Source organism: Uranotaenia lowii, chromosome 2, assembly GCF_029784155.1.
Source record: "Uranotaenia lowii strain MFRU-FL chromosome 2, ASM2978415v1, whole genome shotgun sequence".
In the NCBI taxonomy this organism is placed as follows: domain Eukaryota; kingdom Metazoa; phylum Arthropoda; class Insecta; order Diptera; family Culicidae; genus Uranotaenia; species Uranotaenia lowii.
The window spans coordinates 415,645,525-415,671,268 of record NC_073692.1 but is presented as its reverse complement, the minus strand read 5'-3'; the positions used below and the strand labels follow the sequence as shown (position 1 = coordinate 415,671,268).

The 25,744-nt window shown below is 39.8% G+C and overlaps 2 protein-coding genes across 2 annotated transcripts; both read left to right on the top strand.

Annotated features, from left to right (window-relative positions):
• Positions 1–5,689: 5,689 nt before the first annotated feature.
• Positions 5,690–17,327, top strand: LOC129747475 (uncharacterized). The gene is made up of 4 exons (XM_055741717.1): positions 5,690–7,339; positions 7,407–7,696; positions 16,127–16,317; positions 16,441–17,327. The coding sequence occupies exons 1-4, from the start codon at positions 6,674–6,676 to the stop codon at positions 17,160–17,162; spliced, it is 1,869 nt and encodes a 622-aa protein (XP_055597692.1). The 5' UTR covers positions 5,690–6,673; the 3' UTR covers positions 17,163–17,327.
• A 97-nt stretch (positions 17,328–17,424) lies between these two features.
• Positions 17,425–19,888, top strand: LOC129743427 (uncharacterized). Its single transcript, XM_055735460.1, has 3 exons — positions 17,425–18,060; positions 18,672–18,910; positions 18,971–19,888. The coding sequence occupies exons 1-3, from the start codon at positions 17,425–17,427 to the stop codon at positions 19,824–19,826; spliced, it is 1,731 nt and encodes a 576-aa protein (XP_055591435.1). The 3' UTR covers positions 19,827–19,888.
• The last annotated feature ends 5,856 nt before the right edge of the window (positions 19,889–25,744 follow it).

The window sequence follows — 25,744 nt, the reverse complement described above, 5'->3', positions numbered from 1 at the left end:
AGGCACCCTGAGTTTTGTCTCAAAAATTCTGGAAAGCCTTGTTAGTGGACGCTGTATTGTGCTGCAAAAAATTCCCAGTGCGTCGCGTCAGAGTTTTAGTACTCTACGACAGCGTTGACAGCTGACGCGACGCTACGTCCGACGTGCTATTGTGCGGGAGCCTTTACAAAGACATTGAAAATAAAGGTTTTAATTAATTGATCAACTTTCTCGATGACTGCAAGTAATTTTGACATATGAGAAAAAAGTACAAAAATTAATCTCAGATATTTTTAAATACAAATCGTTTGGCAGTCTTCTAAATACTTTTACTTACATACTTAATGATCCCGCGCCGATCCTCCGGTGCATAGGGCCGTGGTAAAAGACCTTCACTGTTGACGATCCGGGGCCAGCGTCTTCACCTGGTCCCAGTCAAGATTCTCGTCGACAGTTCGGATTTCAGCGGATAGGCTTCGCCGCTGCGAGTTTCTGGGTCTGCCTCTTCTTCGATGACCTTCTGGATTCCAATCTAGCGCCTCTCTGCAAATCTCGTTTTCATCTTTTCGCAGCGTGTGCCCAATCCATCTCCACTTACGTTCCCGAATCTTGATTTCTAGCGCCCTTTGATGACACCGGCGATGTTATACCTCATTCGAGATCCAGTTGCCAGGCCACCAAGCGCGGATGATATTCCGCAGGCAGCGGTTTACAAATACTTGCAGTTTGGTGATGGTGAAGATGCGTCCAAAATTCTCCGTAGTGAACAACACACGAAACCGGCGCCCGCCTCGGTTAAATGTCGCCCGACTGAAGCAACCTGAGGTCGCAGCAGACTATGCGCAATCGCTCGAAACACCGCTGCCGGTAGAGGGCGACCTTGACGAAGCCCCTCTCGAGGACTGTTGGGATACCATCAAGACAGCGGTGCTGCGGAGAACGTCATCGGGCATATGGAACAAACTCGACGGAACGACTGGTTCGACGAGGAGTGTAGGGGGGTGATGGACGAAGAGAATGCCGCGCGGGCGGCAGTAGTGCAAAGAGGCACCTGTCAAAATGTGGAAAATTACCGACAGCGGAAAAGGCAGCATGTCCGAATTTTCCAGGAGAAAAAGCGCCACCTGGAGGAGGACGAGCAGCTGCTTCGTTCCCAAGAAATACGAAATTGCTATCAGAAACTCAACGCATTCCGCAAAAGCTTCGTGCCGCAAGCCCAAATATGCCGGGATAAGGACGGGGGCATCCTGACGATTAATCGTGAAGTGATCAAAAGGTGGAAGCAGCACTCCGATGAACAACTGAACGGCGCACATGCAGAAGATCAAGACGGAGGGGGGTGGTACATCGCCGACGTAGCCAACGACGTAGAGGAGCCACTCCCAACGATGAGTGAAGTTAAGGATGCCATTCGCCAGCTGAATAGCAGTAAGTCGGCTGGGAAGGATGGCATCGCAGCTGAACTCATCAAAATGGGCCCGGACAAGTTGACCGATTGCCTACACCGGTTGATGGTCCGGATCTGGGACATAGAACAGCTACCGGAGAAGTGGAAGGAGGGGGTAATATGCCCCATCTACAAGAAGGGCGACAAATTGGACTATGAGAACTACCGAGCGATCACTGTCCTAAATGCCTAACCACCTACCAGCCTACTTCGCCGCCTAACGCCACAAGCAAACAGATTCGTGGGAAGTCATCAGGCCGGTTCATAGAGGGACGTTCAACGGCGGACCGGATCTTTACTCTACGGCAAATCCTCCAAAAATGCCGTGAATGCTAAGTCCCTACGCACCATCTATTCATCGACTTCAAAGCCGCATATGACACGATCATTCGAATAGCACAGAGGGCTTCGACAAGGCGATGGTATATCCTGCATGATGTTCAACGTGGCTCTAGAAGGTGTTATCCGACGAGCGGTGGGTGAAATGCAGGGCACGATTTTCAACAGATCTAGTCAACTTATCTGCTTCTCCGATGACATTGATACCCAAGTAACATTCAAAATTTTATAGCAGACTACTAGTTAAAGTTTTGGTTTTATAAGAGGTTTGAGGAGTCCTACAAAATTATTGGTGTTACTTGGGATATATTTAGTCGGCAGATCATCTGCGGCGGTGGAGGAGATCTACCGCAAATTAATACGTCCAAGACGAAGTGCATGCTAGCCTGCGGATCCGAGACCGACCGAACCCGCTTGTACAGTAATGACAAAGTCACGTTCGACGGCGACGAGCTGGAGATAGTTGAAGACTTTGTCTATCTCGGCTCACTGGTGACCGCAGACAATGACACCAGCAGTAAGATCCGGCGGCGAATTATCAGCGGAAGTCATGCCTACTACGGACTCCACAAGCAACTGCGGCCCTCGCACTGCGGTCCTGTATATGACGCTCATTAGACCGGTTGTTCTCTACAGGCCCGAGACACGGATATTGCTCGAGGAGGACCTGCGTACACTCGGAGTATTCGAGCGACGAGTGTTAAGAACCATCTTTGGCGGCGTGCAGGAGAACGTAGTGTGGAGGCGAATGATGAACCACGAACTCGTGCGAATTCACGGCGATTCCAGTATCCAGAAGGTGGTTAAGGCTGGCTGGATACGCTGGGCAGGACATGTTGCGAAAACGCCGGACGACTGTTCTGCAAAAAAAGGGGTTCGCTACGAATCCGGTAGGAACGAGACGACAAGGGGCGCAACGAGCGAGGTGGTTAGAACAAGTGGAACGTGATCTGGCGAATGTGGGATGTCCGAGAAATTGTAGAACTGTTGCCATGGACCGAGTGAGTTTTAGGAATTATGCTCGTCAAGTTATTTCGTGAGACGGAATACTATGTATGTAAATAAAATAAATACTTAAATCATTTCATATTTATTATTTCCTATCAGTCAGACTTTACACTCGACTGCATGTTAAAAAATACCACATTTTGGGCACAATTCGAAAACCATGTACTGATTCGCTTCAGCCAAGGATTTATTCTCAACTGCATGGAAACATCGGATGTTTCCACACTTTGGACAACTGTTCCGAGAAATCCAGGTTTTACCGGGTCTCAGCAACTGTTCCCACAATTCGAGAACCCTGCACTGTATCTTAGGCACCTCTAGCCAGGATTTATTCTCAACTGCATGGAATCATCAAATGTTTCCACACATTGCGTAACTGTTCCGAGAATTCCCGTTTCACTAGATCTCAAAAACAGTTTTCATAGCTCGTGAGCCATGTGCATTGTCTGAGGTATTCCGGCAACACAAGCCGGCCACCTCCAGCCAGGATTTATAACTCGACTGCATGGCCATATCAAATCGCCATACTTTGGGCAACTAATCCAAGAATTGCCAGTTCCCCGGGTCTTGGCAATAGTTCCCACAACTCGAGAACCTGTGCTGTATCTGAGGCTTTTCGGATTCCGTAGCTTTACAGTTGTACCACGTTATACTTAACTCACTACGTACTTAATACGGTTCGGAAAAGATAAAAATGAATATTTTGTTACCATTGTCCTTATATATTCGTCATTCATCTCCTTCTGAGGTGTTGGTTGAACAATGTTGATGGCCTCCAGAAATGTTCAAAATTTTAGTATCTTGAACCTTCCGAATCCGTGGTCAAACTAATAATAATCTTTAGTTGACGTAAGATGAACAGTCTAGAAATATCTGACTACTTAGATACTACAATGGGCAAAGGAAAAAAAAAACGCTATGGTTAATATTTCCTTTTTGTAAAAAAAGAATATTCGCTAAACACTTCAAATCAATTGAATCATTTCAATTATTGGAAAATGATCAATATTTAGTGATGAATCTATTCTACTTCGGCTTGTTTAATCATCTTATATTAAAAAACAAGTTTATGCAAGTACATGAACTCAAAGACACGAATAACCGAAAGTTGGTTAAAACGTCGCTAATAAAAAATAAATAAAAGTAAATAGTAGGGGAGAGTGGGGTATCGTGGGCCATGAGGAAACGAGGGCCACTTTTAATATCTCAGATGTGTGTTGAGATAAAAATCTCGAACCAACTGTCATCGTCGTCGCTATGCGTGAGCATATATTTCTATATGCTGTTGAATTAAATACGCATCATATGCTTCTTTTATTTATCAAGCTAAAAAAAGTTAGAAATATTTACTTTCATAATTAAAAATCCACCGGCAAATTGCATCGATGGGGAACCTAAAGTTCATAACAAAAATAAGCTCATACGCTTATGATCTTAGTTTTGTCATGATCTTTCACGCGAAAAAGGAATTTTTGATGAAACATCAATAAGTCACACAAACGCAACCAATTTGAAAATCATAGCTTGTGGGGAATCGTGGGCCACACATTTTTAACCACCTATATTTTTATGTTTTTATACACATTCTGAGCTCAAAATATGTTTTCACTATCTCTAAAGTTTTCTTATGCCAAATGAAGAGTTATAAAAATATTTTGTCCATCTATATAAGGAATTTTGCAAAAACGTTTGCGAGCCAGGTTTTGGAATCTATTCGATCATACACAGCTCCCTTTTTTATTTCATCATCTGAAATTGCTTTAAAATAACGAAATGAATTATGAAATCACAGTTTTGGGTCAACTCATAAACTTTGCCTGTTATTTGGACAATTTGGATTTAGTAGCCCACGATTCCCCACCATTTTTCAAAATCCAAAAAATATTGCTTTTTTTAAAACAGTCAGAATTTGGGGAAAATAACTTATTAAAAATTAAAAAAAAAAAATCTTGTTTTACCTTGAAAATGTAGAAAACCATACCATTTTTTATTTTCATCTCATCTTCTATAATAAAGAAGTTATGAAACAACGAAAAAAGTGGCCCATGATTCCCCACTCTCCCATACATTAACCCGTTTTATTTATTTGCTCTTCTTTAGTTTTGTTTTTATCGAAAATTTGTCGTTACAAAAAATTACGTTAAGATCTGCAAACTATTATTAAATAAATTTTATTTTTCATGTGGCTCGCCAAAAAAATTTCAAATTAAAGTGTCCCGTTCCTTCAAAAGATTGTTCACCCCTGTTTCAAATGATTTGGTTGATTCCTGAGTTAGCGCAACGCGTTTCCATTTTGTATGGAAATTTGTATGAAAGAAGAAATTTTCGCACAATCAATCATTCAGGAAATTCAAATAAGCTTGAAATGAAGTTGGTCTTTGATTTTTGGTTTTGACTATCCTTAAACTTCATTCTTTTCTAGCATGACAAGCAGCTTAGTAATTCACGAAAAAAGTTATAACTATTACCAAAAAAATCTATATCCAATGGTAGATTTTGCTTGCTAGATCTTTTAATAATTTCATGAAACGTTTTTGCAATTGTTTTTGCGCTAAAATTAAAAGAAATAATTTTGAAAACAAAAATTCTTATAACACCGTATATCTTATCTGGGGTACAAGTTAGGTTTGTGAATCCAAAGTTATATTTTTTGGAAATTTCAGTACATCTCTGGCGATTTTTGAATGAAAAATTTTGTTTTCCCATACAAATTTTCATAGATAACTAAAACTCGTTGCGCTAATTCAGGACTGGATGGATCACTTTCAAAATTTTTATTACTGTTTTTGGCAGCAATAAAAACCAAAACAAAGTTATGAGGTTTTAAATTTAAGCATTGGAAAATTTCATACAAAGCTTTCTGGGTCTAATGGGTCATATACGAATATTTGCTTTGAAACAATATTTTCCTGTTTCCCAGCAGAATGGGATGATGGAACTACAATCTCGTCGAGCTTCCGGTCACGTGGTGATGAATGTCTTGAAAGTATGTGGGTCATTCAACTATCCTCGTTTTCATCCTTCGAAGCAATAAGTTGAGGGAACCTCAAATTAAAAGCCTTGACTTTTTCCCCTTAGCCAAGAGGCAGAACACAAGGCTGCACTCTCGCCTATTATGGAAACAATTTGTAAACGATGCGATAAACCATGTTTTAGGTTGAGCGATCGTTTTTTTCACCCACCAATGGCAGAAAACAACGCGACGTATGGGCATGCACCTCCAGGAAAACAAACCACCGTCAAACAGTAAACAGGCCGAAATTCTAATCGCAATTCATCCAACCACTCGATGGCTCTTTGTTCGAAACAAGGGCGTTTTGCGGCTGCACCGGAACGACCTTGCCCAGAACCGAAGAGGTACCTGAAGAAACGCATCCAGGCGTTTTTTCCCAGCCCAAAAAACTTTCGCGGGAACGAATCTCGCGCACACGTGGTTTGAGGAAGCAGCGCGTGAACGACTTTTTATTGAGCGTCAACAAATAGAATTTCGGTTGGGTTGGTTGTTAAGGTTAGGTGATCGTAGTAGCCGCAGCAACTTCTTTCGGACTGACATTCTCTTGCGATGAAAGCACGTGAGAATTTGCAGCTTTCGAGCGACTGTTCGGCTGCAGCCAGATAACTGTGTGGTTTTTGGATGGAAATGGTTCACTCTATCGTTTGGACACGGGCTTGGACGAAATTCGAGTCATCGCGAGTTGCGCTGCTGCCGGATTGAATTTTTCGTTGTCGAGACAGCGAAGAGCTGCGCAGTTGACGGTGAAGCGTCTTAGGCCGTGCAGATATAAAAACAGACGGCGGAAGAACGGACCTGCTAGTGTAGGCACAGGATCGCATATCGCTGTACGGTATAATAAGATCGTTCGACATTTGGGATTGGGCTTTGGGTTGAAGAATGTGTTGATGAGAGCAGTGTCGAAGCAAATTCGAACAATGGACCAACGACGGGTGTATTATTTGGCGGTGTTGGGGGTGGTGGCGTTTCTGGGGTTTTTGGGGAGATGCGAGGGAGTTCGGTACGGGGTGGTTTGTCGAGTGAAAGACACATCGGTGGTACAGAACTGTAATGTGTTGAAGGACTGTATGTATGAGGTGTACCCGGTTGAGACGGCCCAAAATTCGATGAATGCAGTGAGCCACTTTGGAAATCAGAACAAACTGTTTGCCCTTTATGGAGGACCCAGTTCCTGTGCGTATTTTTTCAACCTGATCAAGAGTCAGAAGGGGCAGCAAACGCTGGTGGATACGATTTCGAAGCTGCTGCAGAAAAGTGGATATCGTGGGCTGGATCTGCAATGTGATCCTTCCCTAGCGATGGATACTCAACAAGATTACTCGGACTTCCTGGCCAATTTGCGAAGCCAAATCGGCGGAGGATACATCATATCGGTAACGATCCGTAGTGCTACTGTGGCGCCTTGCATCGTCAGCACCCTCAACAACGTGGTCGATCTGATCAATGTTCCAGTCGATACGAGCATGCCACAGCTCTCGGCAATCGAGAGTTTGGTAGCCAATGGTTTGCAGCGTCACAAGGTCGTTTTGGATATCCAGCTTCCTAATGTTGTGGTAAGCAGCTTAAAATTTTCATAAAATAAAACATCGAGGAAACACCTCCATTTTCCTTTATTCTCAGAACTGTCCCTGTGAATCCGGAACGGACAACCTGTTTGCGATGATCCGGAATGCGGTGCACGTGGTGGAAACCAACAGCCTGTTTGGGGCCAGCTTGCAGCTGGACAAGGATGATGCGGCTGGGGTTTGTGCCAAGGGGCGGTTTCCGCTGTTTTCGTTGTTGGTCACGCAGCTCGGCATCGGGGCGTCCCATGCGGCGGCATCTGGCAAGGGGGGTTCGAGCTGCGCCTACAGTGGGTTCGTGCGCGATACCCGGGACTGTTCCCGGTTCTACACCTGCAATCAGGGAGTGTAAGTTTGGGTTTTTGATGTCTCTTTTTCCTTTCAGAGTTTCTTCTTGGTTTATTTCAAGGGACTCAAGAGTAAACATCATATACAGTTGTACCAGAACAACTGTCCGCCAATTGAAAAGTTGATATACCTCGCAAATTACACAATGATGTTAAAACGACTAAAATCTAAAGGGATTGAATTTATATACCACGGTATGAGTTGGAATCCTTGAAATTGACCTAACAATGCGGTCTCCTCTTCACTATAAAAATGATCTTCGATACTTTTATAATTTTCATGTTTGGTTTAAAGAATCTTTGCCAATTTTGAAGTGATTTTTAAGAAGGTTTGAAGTATTTTTAATTCTTTTTTCTGATGTGATCTTCATTGTGGAAACTCACTCCAAAGAACTTAAAATAAATAATGACGCGATAAAACGACGCATGGTCTACCAAAGCCTACAAACGCTTGGCCAAATCCAAATTTTTAAATGTTTTGAATTCGTTATAAATTGATTTGTTCATAAACTTGACACTGTATCAAGAATCTGTAAATCATTTATCATTGTTTATAGGTGAAGTTGGTGTTGATTGGATTTTGAAATTTTCGAAATATTGTTCGCTATTCACCAAAATGTTAAACGTTTAGTACTAAAGATAATTCATTTTAAAATTGGAACCTGGAAAATCGAAAATTTTATTCGGATTTGATTTTTCATAAACAGTAACGATTATTCCTTCTTTCAAATATCTGTAAAATATTTTTTCTACAATAAGATTATTGTCTAATTTTAACTCGAATTTTTTGTTGTGGTCTTAACTTCCCAACAAATCAAGTATGGTTGTCATATTTTGACAATTATTGGCAGTTTAGAAGATCACATTTTTTTGTTTGAATTTTTCTGTATTTCGAACATTTATATAAAATGGTATTGAGAAAGTTTCTTAGTTCAAGACCCATTCCCACCAAATCAACATCAGATTATAAATTTTCCAATAGGAAACGGCGATTATGCCGGTGTGCATTTGTGTGTTGATTATGAATTTTGAAAACACCAAGTCCGTATTCACTGGATTCGTTTTAGACGATTTTCTCGAATTAAGACAATTTTCGAACTTGTCAAACACAGGTTCTAGACTAAGGTTGCCAGATCGGTATGAATCATCCCTACGCACAAAAATTCCAGAAAAAAATTAAGTTGCTAGATTGCCCGGTTATTTATCACAAAATTTGGGAAAAGTCCGGTCCTGCCTAGTTGCCCGGATTTAATTGGAAAAAGCCTGGGTTTTACTCGGATTTATTCACTAAATTCGCTAAATCAAACAAAAAAAATACTTTGTTAAAATTTTAATTTATGCGTCTAAAAACAAATTTTTGAGCAAGTTAAAAAAAATAACTATGAAAGGTTTTTTGGAAGCCTGGAAAACGACTCAAAATCTGCTATTTAACTTAGATGAAAAAATTATTTTTTCAAGTTTTTTTCTTGATTTTTTTTTTTGGAAAATTCCTGGATTTTGACCATATTTGCCCGGATTTTGCCCGGATTTTTGGTTATCAATTTTGAAACCAATGCCCGGATTTTGCCAGGTTTTTAAATAAAATAGCTCAGATTTGTCCAGCCTGAATACGTGCTGAAAAAAATCTGGCAACCTTATTCTAGACATACCTGCATTTTTTCCAAATCGTTCTGAAGTGGTCAATTCACTCGAACATAAAATAACTGCCAGGAATGGCCACTTGGGAACCCTACGGAAGTTCCGGGAAACAATATCAAAAAATAAAATCTTTGAGCTTCTCGATTTCATTCTGATAATTTCAGCATGAACCTGATTGGAAATGATTAATTTACAACCCAAGATGGCCACTTTACCCAAAAATTTGAGATGTCTGCAATAAAGGTTGCCAAATTTTTTTCAGTACGTATCCGCGCAGAACAAATCCGGGATATTTTTTTAAAAACCTGGCAAAATCCGGGCATTTGATTTCAAAACTTTCGACCGAAAACCGGGCAATATCCGGACATATTAGGTCAAAATCTAGGAATTACTTATCAAAAAATCAAGTAAAAAACTGGAAAAAAATTATCAGCAGATTTTAAACCGCATTTAAGGTTTTCAAAAAAAAAAAAATATAATAATGATTTCTATGAAACTAGCTCAAAAAATTTCGTTTTGGAAGCATGAATAAAAAAAATTTACCACCCAATTTGTTTTTTTCTAGGTTTGATTTGAAACCCGGGCTAAATTCGGGTTTTTCCAATGAAATTTGGGCAATCGGGCCGGATCGGACTTTTCCCAAATTTTAAATTAAATATCCGGAAAATCTTGGATAAAATCGGCCAATCTGGCAACCTTGTTTTAAACGATTTCTTTTTTTTTCAATTACACTTCAGTTGTTTAAAAAAACCAGTGTAATTAGTTTTAAAGAATTGGGAAGTTTCACGGTGACTTTCTTGGTATCTTTCAAAAGGAAAATCAGCATCTCTGAAAATTTGCCACATTAAGGAGGAGACTCTCCCCTATCCAACGCACTATTCAGGTAAGAAATCGATCGGATGGTCTAGAACAAGCAAACATGAAATCGTTTCAGAAATGATTAACAATGGTGTTGCGAATCGCAATTCCAACTGCAAATTAAAAAGATCGTATAAAATGTCGTCTGAAGACAGTTTAAATCGGATATGATAGAAAGTTCGCCATGTTTGTAAATTTTGAAATCATATTGCTCCCTCGCGGGCTTCAAGTGAGAAAGTCATCGTCATGTTCTCTCTGAAACCAGCAGGGCATCCAGATGGCTAGCAATCAGGTGGGAATTGAGTAATATTGAAGGTTATGAGAGTAAAATCTTGCGCTTTCTTGCATTGTAATGATATTTAAGAACCAAGGCGTCAATATGCCTGATTCTTGAGGATTTGCCAGATTTTTCCAGGCTCAGCCTGAAAACCTGATAAGCCATTGAATTTCCTTGATTTTTTTGAAAATATGCCTAATTTTTGCGAATGTAATGAAAGTAAGGAAATGGATTAGGTATCATTACTAGAGTAAAAATGTGGAGCTGCTTTTTTCCAATTTTCATACGATCTTTCTATAATGTATATGGAACGTGTACCAAAACAGTATAAGAATATACCTATAAAAATGTTTGCTGACATTTTTCAAGGAAATTGATGTGATTCCCTTAATATCTTTCTTTCATAATAAAAAAAAAATCTAGCGAAAACCGCACAAATCTCAAATATTCAAAAATAATCAAAACAGTAAGTTTTCAGATTTTTAACCTTCAGAACCACACTCAAAAATGTCCAAGAAACGAATGAATTTTGAGGGAGAAGCAATGTAATCATTGATGATTATATTATAATTTTCTTCCCTCAGCTTAAAACTGCCGTCTGTCTTCTAAAGGAATGATCATGGATGGATGGATAATTTTAAATTTTCTTCGAGATTTATTGTTTTTGGCCAAACTTTTTTGGTACAAATTTCTATCATGAAAATGTTTGGAGTTATAATTTATTTTCGAAGGAATTTTTAAATATCTTAGCCTAAAAATGGAAAATTTAAAGTTTTTAGAAATAGTTATTGGTGAAATTTTTGAAAAAAACATGCTCGTAATTACAAATCTTAAAAAAAAAGTTTTTCTGACCCCCCGATCGTTTTTCTGAATGTGAATAGTGCGTTTGATATGGGAAAGTCTCCTCTATTATTTGGCAGATTTTCAGATATGCCGATTTTTTCTCTTGAAATCTTTCTTAAAAAGACACCGTGGAATTGATCTTTTATAAGTCTCGTGTGTGACTTCTGAATCGTTGTCTTTGCTTCGATCCATTTTGTTTTTTTTCAGGTGATACCAACTCATCAGTGTATTTTCCCGATAATGCACCCATTTAATAGCTACTCGATATCCTCTTGTTCATTTAAACGCAAATCAATAATTGTAACCCATCTGCGGGCTAATCAAATATTTCTTACTGCTGGGAACTTTCAAATATCTTTTGCAAAGTTAGAGCATAATGAATATTTTTTTTGCCCTGTTAACCCTCGAATCCCTTTTAAGCTCTGTCGGGTGATTGTATTAAAGTTGGGTCCTTTCGTAGCTCTTTTTTCTAACCAGATTTGGGAACCACTCCTCCCAGGTCCAAGGTTGCCGAAAAAAAAATTCTTATTTTCTGTGATTTTATCCAAACATTTTGTGACGATTTTCTGTAATACTTTTTCCAATAATTTCTTTCAAAAGTCATGTCAAATTGAGTCTTTTTTACATTTCACTTAAGAAAAACTAATTAACATAACTCATTTTATGATATTTTTTCAATTCGAAGCTAATATTCCAAAATCGATTTATGACATAAAAAATTCAACTTACAAGAATCGTCCAAAATTTCAAAATTATGAGAAATCTGTGAATCTTTCTAAAATTCTGTGTTTTGTGACACAGATTCTGTGATGAAAGTTTGTTCAAAATTCAGTAAAACTCTAAATTTTTCTGTGATTTCGGCAACCTCGCCCAGGTCCCGTTCCCTAAATTTTGCTATCAGTAGTTAAAGTAAAGTTTGCTATCTTATTGCCCGAATAATGGTGGTACAATGCCAAAATTTGAGTCTCAATTCTTATATGCGGATACCATAAGAATGCCAACTGTAGGTGATACCTCGTTAAGTAAGAAAATCAAAATGAGTTTTGCTAGAACAACGATGCCACCATGGTCCAAAACACAGCCCAAATTAGGCATCATCGAGCTCTCGATAATTCCTTGAAAAGGGCGGTTAAATGAGGTATCAAAAGACTTTCAATACAACCAAAATTTCGCATAACTAATAAGTTATCCGCGTAAGAAAAATGACAAGAAATTTTTTTTACTGTACCATCTTTATTCTGGTATAATCATACCTACAAAATTTTGCTTGCAATGCATAACAGCTAAATTAGGTAGCCCGAGGAAGAATGAACTTAATGGGTTAAATTCTTAAACAAAATTACAGAATTTGGTATTAAGAAAGAAATAACTAAATTTGGTATTATCTAATTATAAGGGTTTTCTCAGGAGGGGAAATGTTTCCCTCAAAATAATATATTCTGCTTCCAGACTAAATTCAATATTAATCGGAGAAAATTCTGAACATTACAGCTTGTTGTTCGAACCTCATTTTGGTCTAGGTTTGCTATTGATGGAAAACCCATTGAATCATTTTTAGATATGTTGAAAAAGCGCGATAACAACTAATAATTTGCCATCAATGTTCAGCTACAAATCTCTATCAAGTCCAAACAATCTCTTTCAAGTTTTAATAAGACATCTTCAAATTTTTATAATAATATTTGAAGTCAATCGCCCTTACTCGCGTGTTACTGATTTGACGTAAATTGTGTTCAATTCAATTAGAATTTGATGCCAGAATACAGAGCAGAAATGAACTTGCCCGTATCTGAAATATTGTGAGGTTGGAGAGGAATTTTCGTATTTGAAATGTCCAGTAAAAGAGAGGTCGTTTTTGTTTCTTTTGAATTTCAATTTCGTTACTCGATGATAACTTTGAAATGCGCTGATCTGGGCATGAAATATTAAAAAAAGATAAAAAGTATCTAAAAACATGTAACATAGTTGAATGGGGAAATCAGTTTTGAATAATTTCATTTCCTAATATGAAACAATTCCCAATTCTCTTGGAAAAGTTAGTAGTATTGTTAAGCGTGCCCAATAAAATTCACGCTGTTTTTTTTTAATTAAAAACGACAAATGTTTTTGAATTCGAGGGGCTAAATTAAAAAAACCTATTTAAAAATTTGTGATATTTTTGGCAACACTGAAAATCTTGTACGAATTTCAAATCAAACTATAAACTTTGTTAATTTGAAAGATAAGTCAAAACGTTTTGAGGTCTTGATGAATAAATAAAAATATTCAAATCAGAAAACTTAGGAACGTCCTCAAGTCCACATTTTTATTGAATTTTCTAAAAATTAGTAAGTTTTTCTTTTCTTAAACTTTTCATTCTCTGAAACCAGAATATACAGAAAATATTGCAATTCTGACTTGAACTAAGGAGAATAAGGTTGATTCGTAATCCGCTTTTGTTTGTTATATAAACTGTGAATAAAAAAAAAGTGCCTACAGCACTAGCAGTTCGCCAAAAAAACCCATATTGTATTTAAGAGGTTATATTGACTAACTCGGGAACGCTGAATCCAAATATGTAATTGATTTTATTTTCTACCAGCTCTAGTTTCTAGGGAGAGCATTTGAGAAAAGTTAAAATCCATTAAAAATTTCTTACACTTTTTTTGGCAAAACGCTAACTGAGATTTCGAGGAGGACTCGGTAGGCTGTGACCATCGATGACGAACGTGTTTTACATTTGAAAAAAAAAAAATGTTAAGACCTTTCAAATTCTTCAACCCTATACCTAGTTAATTTTTTGCTGAAGTGAATCTCAAGTCAAAACCGAAGATTTGTCTTGAAGTTGTAGTGGATATTTTGAGGACGTAGAAGATAATTTCCCGGGAGAAAAGATGCATCCTTTTAGCTGCGCGCTTCGTTGGCATGCGTTGCCATGGCGTGAAATTCGGAAGCTATTGATCAAAATGTTGGTGGAAAAGGACGTATCCCAGGTTTTCCGGTATCAGCCTTTCAAGACGAATACGAATACGGAGATCTCAAAAAGAATGTTGCATGATGAAGATAATCAATTTCTCAGAGCTAAGTACCCTTTTTTTTCTCAAAATAGTGTAACATTATTTTTACGGTAGAACCAATAATATGACAGGCTTTGTTTATTTGATTTAATTTTTGATTTTAGAACTTGTTTGAAAATTTATCTGCTCAAAAATACTCAACTATGGAAACAAACCTCTTCAATGTACTAGGATTTTGAAATTTAAACATTTTGATCATTTCGGTATTTGTAAATACACAAACTCAATCCCAAAAGCTCGTTAACAAGATAAATTGGTCAAGAAAATTCACTTCTCAAATTCAACCATTTTGAATGACATTCTTGAAAAAGTTCCAAAAATCTAAATTTATCAGTTAAGCACATTTCTACATATTAGTTTTGATCATTTTTTTTCTGCAAATAATATGGATGTTGCTTTTCCTTAATGCAAGTGGGCTCAATTTAGATCAGAGATTTTCGAAACAATTCACTTCTGAAAACGCTTCTTATAATCGTTCTAGGGATGCTGAATTGCGAGCAAACTTGCACTAACCAAGGTAAAATTTGTGTTCTAGGAGTTGTCGTAAAGTCCATTTTCTCATGTCCATTGCAACGTGCGTCACAAGTACTGTATTCCGATTATTCTTGCTAGTACATCGTCCCATTTGGCGAACATACCAATAAAGCAATCAAAAGTTACAAATTTACTTGAATGCAAGCTTTAAAGTTAAATATTGGCTGACAAAGAGAATCAACTGCCCAACTCCCTTGAGTGAACTTTTTGAAATCATTAATGATCTTAAAAGCTGCAAAAGTGATTGATATGTACGTCGTATGTGACTTATTTTGCCCAATTCCCATGAGTGAACTATATGTAATCATTAATGAACTTGAAAGTTGCAAAAGTGCTTCATATGTACTTTTAAGAGACTTAAGAGACTTAAGTCACATAAAGGGCACAAAAGTGTTCAAAACGGGATTTACTGAGTCAAAAAAAGTGCTTTGAGGTACTTTCAAAATCACATCACCACTTCGAGCTTTAGTTTCGGTTAGAACAACATCTAGGCGTGGTCTAGTGGTAGCGTGTTCGATACTCACCACGAAGGTCGGGGTTCGATCCTCAAGCCGGACAAGTTTTTTTTTCAATAAATAATTTGATACTTGAGTGATCATTCTGATGCCATATAGGTAGAAAATGTAGGAAAGAAGCAATTGAGCTTCAAATTGAACAAATCTCGGCAAACCGCAATTTGTCGAGTTCGGAATCCGGCACGTGGCATCACGGCGGCACCATGTACTAAACATAGTAAATAATCAAGAGAAGGTGATATGAACCGATGCCAAGTGTGCAATTGAGATTAAGAGAGAATTTTTTGCTCATTTAACGAGATTTTGGAAGCTGGATTAAAAGGCCGCCGGAAACTGAATAGAAGGTTATGATGACTTAGAAAACGAACACAAACAAATATTGCATCTCTATGAAACTTGATGTTTCCTCGAAGAGAATCCATTAACTAAACACTAAAGCGTGCATCTTTCGAGGAAGTGATGTCTAGCATCTTACAAATGCTATCATCACCAACCCACAGAAAGTGTACCATGTATGCTGTGACCGGGATTCGATCTTATGACCGTTGGCTTAGAAGACTTGAACGCTATTCTCCAGGCCACGGACTTGTTTTGGTACTTGGAAGTATAAATAAGCACAAAATTTTGAGCTGGGGGTCTTCTTGGGGTGCCCATTCGTTGACAGCTTCTCAGAAAACCTTCTCAGTAACGCCCTCTGTCTTCCGTTACAGCCAAAACCAGAACCAATGCCCGGCAGGTAAGTCGTTCGATCTGTGCAGCAGCACCTGTCAGCCGACGTTCCAGGTGAACTGCAACCAGACCACGTGCAGCACCTTCCTGACGCTGGACGGGGGAAATCGGATTCCGATTGCGATTCCCTATCCGTTCCCGATTCCCGGTGCTAGCAGCGGAACTGTGGGTAGTGGAGGTAGCGGTGGCGGCGGAGGCGGTGGTGGAATGACCGGTGGAGGCATGACTGGTGGTGGAGGTGCAGGTGGTGATATGACTGGAGGTGGAGGCACCGGTGGAACGGGTGGCACTGGAGGTACCGGCGGAATGGGTGGAACCGGAACTGGGCCCGGCAAGACGGAAATCGTCAACATAACTAACGTTGTTATGGTGAACAATCAAACCTCGGAACTGCTGAAGCTATTGAACGCTACGGACCTGGAACAGACTGTAGGTGTTGTTAACACTGCCCTGAAGGACGTATACCCACCATTGAAGGATGTTGTAGATCAAGTCAACACCCTGCTGAAGAATCTTTTGCTGGGAAATAATGCTATGAACTCGACGATGAGCCAGATGGATGGCATGAACAAGAAACTAGGACTTTTGGAAAGTATCTTGGACGTGGTAGTTAAGCTGCTGAAGAATTTGCTGGGACTTGATCTGGGTGGGCTTTTGGGTGGAGGAGGTGGTGGAGGCAGTCCTCTATCCGGAGTACTCGGGGGCGGTGGAGGTGGTGCCTCACCGACTGATGCGCTAGGAGCACTTACTGGAGGAGGAGGATCACCACTAGACGCCGTTACAGGTCTAGCTGGTGGAGGAGGATCACCACTAGACGCTGTTACAGGTCTAGCTGGTGGAGGAGGATCTCCACTAGACGCCGTCACAGGTTTAGCTGGTGGAGGAGGCTCTCCGCTTGATGCAGTTACAGGTCTCGCTGGCGGAGGAGGATCTCCGCTTGATGCAGTAACAGGAGGTGGATCTCCTTTAGGAGCAGTTACTGGCGTTCTTGGAGGTCTCGGAGGTCTTGGTCGATAAATAAACGATTAAATTATTTCATTTTTACGTTCCCGATAAACCGTTTTGTTTCTACATTCCGGAAGCAAGTATCACATCACTCCTTCTGATGCGTATGAGTACTAGAACCAAGGGGAATGCATTCCTCCCGGAGCGGTGCGTGTCAAAACGCCCACAACGGGTGCGTCCCTTATCGGGCTATTGCGTATAAAGGGTAGTTCGCATGATCTACGCTAGTCAGTAGTGTCCAAAAGTCAACAGAGTCAACAGAGAGGTCCCGAAGATGCGTGATTGGCGAGTGCGTTACATCGTAGATCTAGTGCTGCTATTTTTCGCAGCCATTCAAACTGCGACAGCTCAGGAGGGCAATGTGGTGTGCCGTATTGAAGACCCGAATCGGGTCACCGATTGCAACATTCTACGACAGTGTTCGCAACGAGTGTACCCGGTGGATCTCATCCAAGGTGACAACCTTGAGCTAGTTAACCGATGTGGAGGAGGGCTCAACAATATGGTGTCCTTGTTTGCCGGAAACTCCACCTGCACCTATTTCTCCAATCTCATCGGAACTACGCAAGGTCGCAATGCACTGGCAGACATCGTTCAGCAAGAGCTGCAGAAGAGTTCGTTCCGAGGGATCGATTTACAGTGTGATCCAACCGTTCGGGGCACCAATCAAACGGCCTACAACGGATGCCTTCGGTTGTTACGCCAGCGCATTGGGTTTGGATTTTTCTTCAGTGTACGGATCGAAAATCCCGACCTCGATCCGGTGGTCATCGACACGCTCAACGAGCTGATCGATCTGATTCACTGCTCTCAGGATGGCAACGGGTCTTCTTCGATTGTTGATGCGCTTATTCGAAAAGGATGCAATTCGCGGAAAATAGTCGTCAACGTGGAACTTCCTAGTGTTGTGGTAAGCACGTAGGTTAATGATGATGCTTGGATGAACATGGTTATGGTGACGGAAGTGGATAATCTCGACTTAGTGGACATATACTATCCTCAGTAGAAAGCTTACGTGATGTTACTGAAAGTTAGTATCGGCATGATTTTCGTCGGCTGTCTTATATCTTTATTTACTCAGTTCTGATTGAAGAGCAGGAAATTTGTAATGTCTAAGCGTGCACAAGTTGTTATTTCTCGTGAAAGACTTTCTCTTTAAATTAGCGTTTTCTTACATGCCGAAAAAGATTGTTTTCGCTGTAAGATGCAGATTTCTCTAATGAGCAGCTTGGAATTTTATTTTCGAGCGAAGGCCGGCAAAAGTAGACGTTGTGGTTGTGGGCAAAACTGTGAGTTTTTGAATTTTCGATTATTTGTAGAACCTTGAATGACAAATGGTAAACGTAGTCGCCGAAACTTTCGATGAATCTGTCCCTTCAGAACAGTTTTGAAGTCCATGGCCCCCGTTATAACCCTGAAAGGACGAACGAAAGAAGTTGTATTTCAGTTTTTTTTCAAATCCTTTATTGCATGAAACCTACGAGTGTTTTACCGTTAAAACAACCAACTTCTTCCCAACAGACCTGTCCTATCAGCGGAGTCCAGCTGCAAAATGCCGCCGATTCGGTGAAAGATCGAAAACTTTTCGGAGCCGCCGTTCTCCTGGACAACGACGACATCGAAGACCGGTGCGGCAATGGAAGCTTTCCGCAGCTGCGAAAGCTGTCGAACCTGTTCGCGGGAGCCAACGAGTGCGAGTTCGATGGATTCATACCGGATCTGCGAAATCGAAGCCGCTTCTACAGTTGTTCGGAGGGCAGGTTCGTTGATCGGTTTGTTTGAAGATGTTTACCCAGGTTTCATCGTTCGATAATTTTCAGGCTCAATCTTCACGAATGTCCTTTTGGTCAGATGTTTGATCGTATAAACAGCACCTGTATTCCATTCGCTATAATCGATTGCAATGAAACGACATGTCTTGTGAGGTCTCCGGTACCGATAAGAAACGATACCCAGCTCATTCCGATTGGTGTTCCGTTCCCGAGGGGATTTACACCTATTCCGGATATCACAGTACCTCCACCAACTCCGCCACCAACTGCAGCACCTGCCACGACACCAGCCCCGACAACAACAATAGAAACTTCAACGACTACGACAGTGTCAACGACCGCTTCAACAACTCAACAAACCACCTCTACAGTTCCGACAACTCTAGCACCGGTAACCACAACACTTCCGCCAGGTTTACTGCTCACTCTGTTGCCGATGTTGGCTGGTTTGCTCTCGACTACGTCAACTACACCACCACCAATAACAACACCCATGGTGATACCGACCATTTCGGTTTCTTTCCCTACCTTCCCGGGTGATACTGAACCAACTACGACAGTAACCCAACCAACATCAGCTGGTGGAAATATGTCATCAACATCCGAGACATCGACGACTTTGACAACGGATACAACGCCGTCAACGGTGTCCGATACTTCGCCAACAGAACCAGAAGAAGAGATTGACGAAGTACAAGAGGTCACCGAAGAGAACCCTTCCACAGCCATGACTGAGGAGGAGTACGGTGGTGATGCTAAGCCACCGGGATCATACGAGTACGGTGGCCAACAGCAGCATGGTGGCTCGGAGGAATACGGGTACAAGCGAGGGTCCTATGAGGATGGCTATAAGGGCGATTCGTACGACCAAGGGTATGGTTCCAAATCTAAGGAGCACTATTAGTTGAGTTTACGCTGGAAGGTTGTTTCTCGTGTTTTTCTTTGCAAAACGTACGGTACGATTCAGGTGCGCTATTTATTACTGCGTTTAAAGATATGATGTGAATAACAAAACGGGTGTTTTTTAACGGGTATTTTGTTGTAATAAAAGTTGTTGAAAATAAATCTAAAAACATTTACTTAAACTGTGCTTCTAACGATATCACATTTTTCCGACAATATCTTCATTTTTTCATTTTTATTCATCTGAATTAGAATTATCTTACCATGAATAAATATTTCGCGAAAGAAACTGAAGAGTTATGGAGGCTTTGAAATATGGAATCAAAACTTTTCGGGCCGAAATGGATTGGATGATCTACCAGATGTCAAATTTTAGCTCGTCTGGTTAACACTAATCCAAATGGTCACATAGGACGACGCTGAATTTTGTACAAGCAAACTCCTTCCTTCTTTCAACTTTTCACCCGTAAAGGGGAAGGGTCTATAAGTAGCATAGAAATATATCTCATACCCAAATACTTCCCCATGCCAAATTTGATTCCATTCGCCAGATAAAATTCTCAAGTTATGCCAACCAAACTATTTTGGCCCTTCCTATGTACACACTGGAAGAAGAGAGGGGTTATTATTTCTAGAGTTTTTTTTGATTAGGTCGCATGAGCCACTCAACGACTTTCGAGAAAATCGGTGAGGAAGTTTTTGAACAGATTTTAAATTCTCATTTAAAAAATATCAGTCGGAATTGTTTGAAAATTCGTTCTCATATGCTTTAAATAGACGACAAATATGTTTGAACATGTGATACGGGCATAAGTTCTAATTGATTTAAATGTACTTACGTCCTATTGCATTGATTACCTTGCTCATACGTCGTCTTGCAAAATGTTAAGTTTTTATCATAAAACTTGTTTCAATATGATCGTAACTTCGATATTGTGTGTTCCATTTGTTTCATTCCGTTCCGTATGTTGCATGAAATGAAGGTCAAAACAATTCGAGCTCAAATTATAGAAGGAACTGTCTGTTCAAATTTTCCTAATTGCTGTTGCCCGGGACTATCCATCAGGAATGTTTCAACTGGACTGTTGTGCACTTCTTGTTGACACTCTCACGACACGGTCATTAACTCCGTTAACCGGTGCGGAAACATTTAATGCTGGATACATCTGTTGTAGGATAAACATGTAATGCAATTATCAACCAATCATATAATACTAATTTTACTTACCCAGCGATCAATTTGGTTCAGCTGTTCTATTAAAATTGCTCAAATCACTCTCACAAACAATGCTCTTCTAAATTAATCATATTTTTCAATTATTTTCACTATTTTCATAAGCATTTGCTGCGAAGATGCAAAAAGACCTATAAACCGCACTTGCCGAAATGTTTTTAACGTCCTTTTGCATCACGGCAATCCAGGGCTGCGCAAAACGTCGTTAAAACCAAATTGCACTCGAAAATGAAAAAGTCTATATTCGTCCTAAATTCAAATCATGTTTTTGAAGTAATTAATTGATCAAATGAAACCAAGTTTTTACCTAACATAGAATTCGTGTTTATCGATCGTTTGTAGTCAAAAGCTTGATTTTGTTTATATTGGTTCATACGACTTAATCAAAACTAACTCTAGATTTCTCGTATTCAGATCAGGCCCTAGCAATTTCACTTTCAATCGTCAATCGTCACTCAAAAATGAGCAGAAAACGCGTTATTCAAAAAAGCTTCAATTTCAATTCACTTTCACACCACCTTCTTTTCACATTCGGCAAACGCTTACTTCAGTCCGCTTTCACCTCGGTTTCCTTCATTCAACGACGGCAAACGCAAGGTTGCCGAAATCACAGAAAAATCTGTATTAGCACAGAATTTTGAGCAAAATTTCGTCACAGAATCTGTGTCACAGAACACAGAATTTTTAAAACTTTCACAGAATTCACAGATTTTTTAAATTTTGCACAGATATAAAAAATCTGAAATTTTTATGTCACTTTTGACTTTTTATTTTTGATTTCTGCAATGAATTTCGTAGAACTGGCTTCACAGAAAACCTTCACAGAATTTTCGGTTCAAATCACAGAATTCGAGAATTTTTTTTTGTTTAAAACACAGAATTCTTTTTGGCAACCTTGGGTAAACGTCGATTTCATTTCGAAACCAAATTCGAGCAAATCGCTTTCAATGAAAGGTTTCATTGTTTATACACAAATACCTACATAAAGAACGCCGGCAAATGCCTGCTGAAAAACAACGATACACACCAACAATTTGCTCAAGGTGTGTATATATACAGGAGGTGTTACCGAATATCGAATTCCCGATTCAGCCATTTTGGCTATGTAGGCTATGCAACTATGCGGAACTCATGAAGTTTGTTTACCAACAAACCACAGAAAAGCTGAGCAAAAAATAAACAAACTCATTGAGAGCCCCGCTCACTCCTCGCCTACTTACTGTTAAAGTCGGAGAACCTAGTGTATCTAAAGACCTTGAATTTGCTGGCGCCCAAGGAGTACAGTACACCAACGACACCAACAATTGCTTGATGACGCACGAGGTGCCAGGCGCTGGGCCGGCACAGCCGGTAAACGCACCAACAAAAAATACCAACAATTGCACGGGGCGTACACAAAAAAATCTGTTGCCCACAAGAGCTGTGTGTGTGTATGCCATTTGCTTCCTGTTTTGCTGCATTGAAAGTCTCGTTTGTCGACGAAAAAGGAGACACTGATTGCGGGCAGTTCAAGGCATCATTGAACTCTCTTTTGCTGACTTTTGAATTCCTTTCTTTCACACGAGCAGTGAACATGAGGGGATTCACTTTCATTCGAGTAATGAAAGAAAACTCCTCGAAATTGAAATTTTCTGAAATGAAACGAATAAAGGGAAATTTCATTCTTTCCTTTCGACGATTCCGAGCCCTGATTCAGATATACTTCCATACAAATTTTGGTTCCATTTGCTTGAATAGTTTTCGAGTTATGAAAAACATTATATAAAAGCCCCCCTTCATCTGTATATGTCCTCACTGGAAGGGGACTGGTTCCATTTGCTTGAATAGTTTTCTAGTTACGTAAACAATTGTAAGAGAGCCCCCATCTCCCTTTCGTATCTCTCTACTGGAAAAAAAGATGGATCTCAAATTATCGTAAAAATAAAACTCTTATCAAAATACTCTCCCATGCCAAATTTGGTTCCATTTGCTTGATCGATTCTCAAATTTTGCAAGTCTTTTGTTCGGGAGGCCCCCTCCCACCTTCTCCGGCCTCCACCTGCCAAGTTTCACGCATATCGGTTCAGTTGTTTCCGAGTGTATATTACCGGTAATGGAGAAACACTATGATCACATGGAAAAAATACATCATCGATAAAACATTTGAACGTGCAACAGTACCAAAACGGAGATAAAAATTCTAAACTACCCAGAAAGGGTGAAGCGGCCTGAAGGTGATGTTCGAAACTTAGAATTACGAAGCCGGCAACACTGTATTGTAGCACCTACATCCCGGAAAGGAAGGTCATTTATATTCGTGACCTCACAAGTGATCACTCGAACTTAATAACGAACTTCAAAAACTCCGGTACCACTCCGCGCGAAAAGTTAACAAATGAACAGAATAATTCGTCAACCATAAAACGGAAGTTTTTAATCAGTGTGAACTTCGGATCAATCACCTGAATAGGAACACAAGAACGAGATAACCGTAGCTTGCTCTACCAGGTAATAATCTCCAAAATACGGTTCACTTCATATCATAACCTTAAAACATTTCGACTCAGATCAGCGACCTCGACCAAGAAAACGGAGAAAAACATACACACTTCAACCGGAGCCGGCGCAAGCATAAAGGGTTCTCCTAGAGAGCCCTTTATATGCTGGCTGGAAATCACATACTTATCGTGTCACTTGGTGATGTGCATGCGATGTTTAGGAAGTTTGAGGAGGTCAATTGCATGTGAGCTTTAAAGCTCTCTATCAACAAGACGACAACAACCTATGGTGTGCGTATAAAAATCTTTCGAACAGCTGTGTACGTGATTTGGATCAGGTCAACTGCATGCAACCAAACATCGTTCGATCATTAGAAATCACAGCAACCTTGTTGATGTTGGTGAGAGTTTACGAGCTGTCAGCAGAGTGATATGCGTTGGAAGAGTGGGCTGAATCGAATGTAAACAAAGTACCGGTTGCCATCAACAAATTTAGCAGCTGCATGGAGAAGTAGTTTCTACGTGTTATTAAGGAAAATGTAGTATTTGAAAGAATGCCCGAGGAAGAGGATCTAGCTGGTGATGCGCATGCAGCGCCTTGTTCCTGAAGTGCCAACTAGACGTTAAGTGTAATGTTATGAGGGAATTCTCAAAGTTTTTATTCTCCTACATCAACCGACCTGATTTGGGAATCGAATATACGTTGCGTAGGTGCAATTAGACTTCTTGCTTCTATTTAATTCTGTGTCATGAGAGTACTTTCTTCATCGGTAAGAAGAATGGTAATATGTATAGGGAACAGACAGACAGACAGAGGCAGACAGAAATTCATTTATATAAACAGACCTCGTTCGATTTTGGCAACACGCCCGAACATTTTGTGTTGCCAAAATTGCCCACATTGAACGGATTTTTCCTCAATTTTTTTTTCACTTATTACTGCAAAAAAAACTATCATTACTATTATTAACATAAATTGTAGTCAATTTTTGATCATTTTTAGTCATTTTTCTATATTTTCTTATCATATTTTTGATGCACTACTCAAGTTTTATTATTAATGTTTGTTTTTTGGCCATATTTGCTATTTTTGTCATTTTTCATCATTTTTCAGTTATTTTTCGTCATTTTTAGTTTTTTGTTTGTACATATTTGTTTTTTCAATTTTATGAAATTTTCATCATTTTTGTCATTTTTGAGGTCCTTAGTCCTTAATATATTTTTTTAAATTTTTGTTTTTTTTTTGTTGTATTTTATAAACATTTAAGAACTTAAAAACGGTATTTAGGGTGTGTGTGTGTCTAAATCAGTGTGTTGTGTCAGACCTTTCCGGAGATACAAAAAAACACTTCTTGTTCGGTGAACTGTTAACAGAAAAAGAAAAATTTTATTTCGTCTCCATTTAAAATTTAAACTTTTCCCGCGAATTAAAACAATACACACACTTCACAATAGAACAAACAATTTGGCAACATTATGGCAAAGGTTTAAGGGTTCCGCTGGATACTATACTTTAAGGCGTTTAAGTATCGCATCAGGGTGACCAACAGTACCGAGATCGATCATACCGGCCACCTAAAACGACTGTTTTATCACTAGTTACCCTAGCTTTATTTTTAACCAAGTGTTTATCTAAACATCTGCATTAGTTGGATAAGATCACACGAAATTGAAGACTTCTGGTGAAACTGGTTGGGACGTACACCCCACATCGAATCATCAGCTACTGGAATTTGGTTTCGGCTTACATCGGGACAACAGGCCGAGATGCTAGGTTTGATTTTCGGGACAAGTACTGGCCGGGCAGTCAGTACTGCAGACACCCGGATGGCTGATGCTGAATCAACAACGCAAGTACCATCCATCCGGATCGCAGGGACAAAATAACCTTCTAGCATTCTGGTTGGTAAGGTTCGGGTAACATTGGACTCTGGCTCACTGGGATACGGGACTGTCAGATCCTTGGATCATTCGTAGCGTGTGCTGGTCGGATATCCAGCACAGCAGATGATGCCCGGATGGCTGGTATTGGACCTGAATACCAGTGCAATCCATCCGGGTTTCTTTATTTTCATTTTTATAGGCGGGATCAGTTGATGATGAGGTGGCTAGGGACTCTTCGAAACCGAAATTGGGTTCAGGCAGGTTGCTGATGAGTTTCGGTACGCCAAACGGGTCAACTGTTGTTGGTTCCAGTCTGTTGAAGCT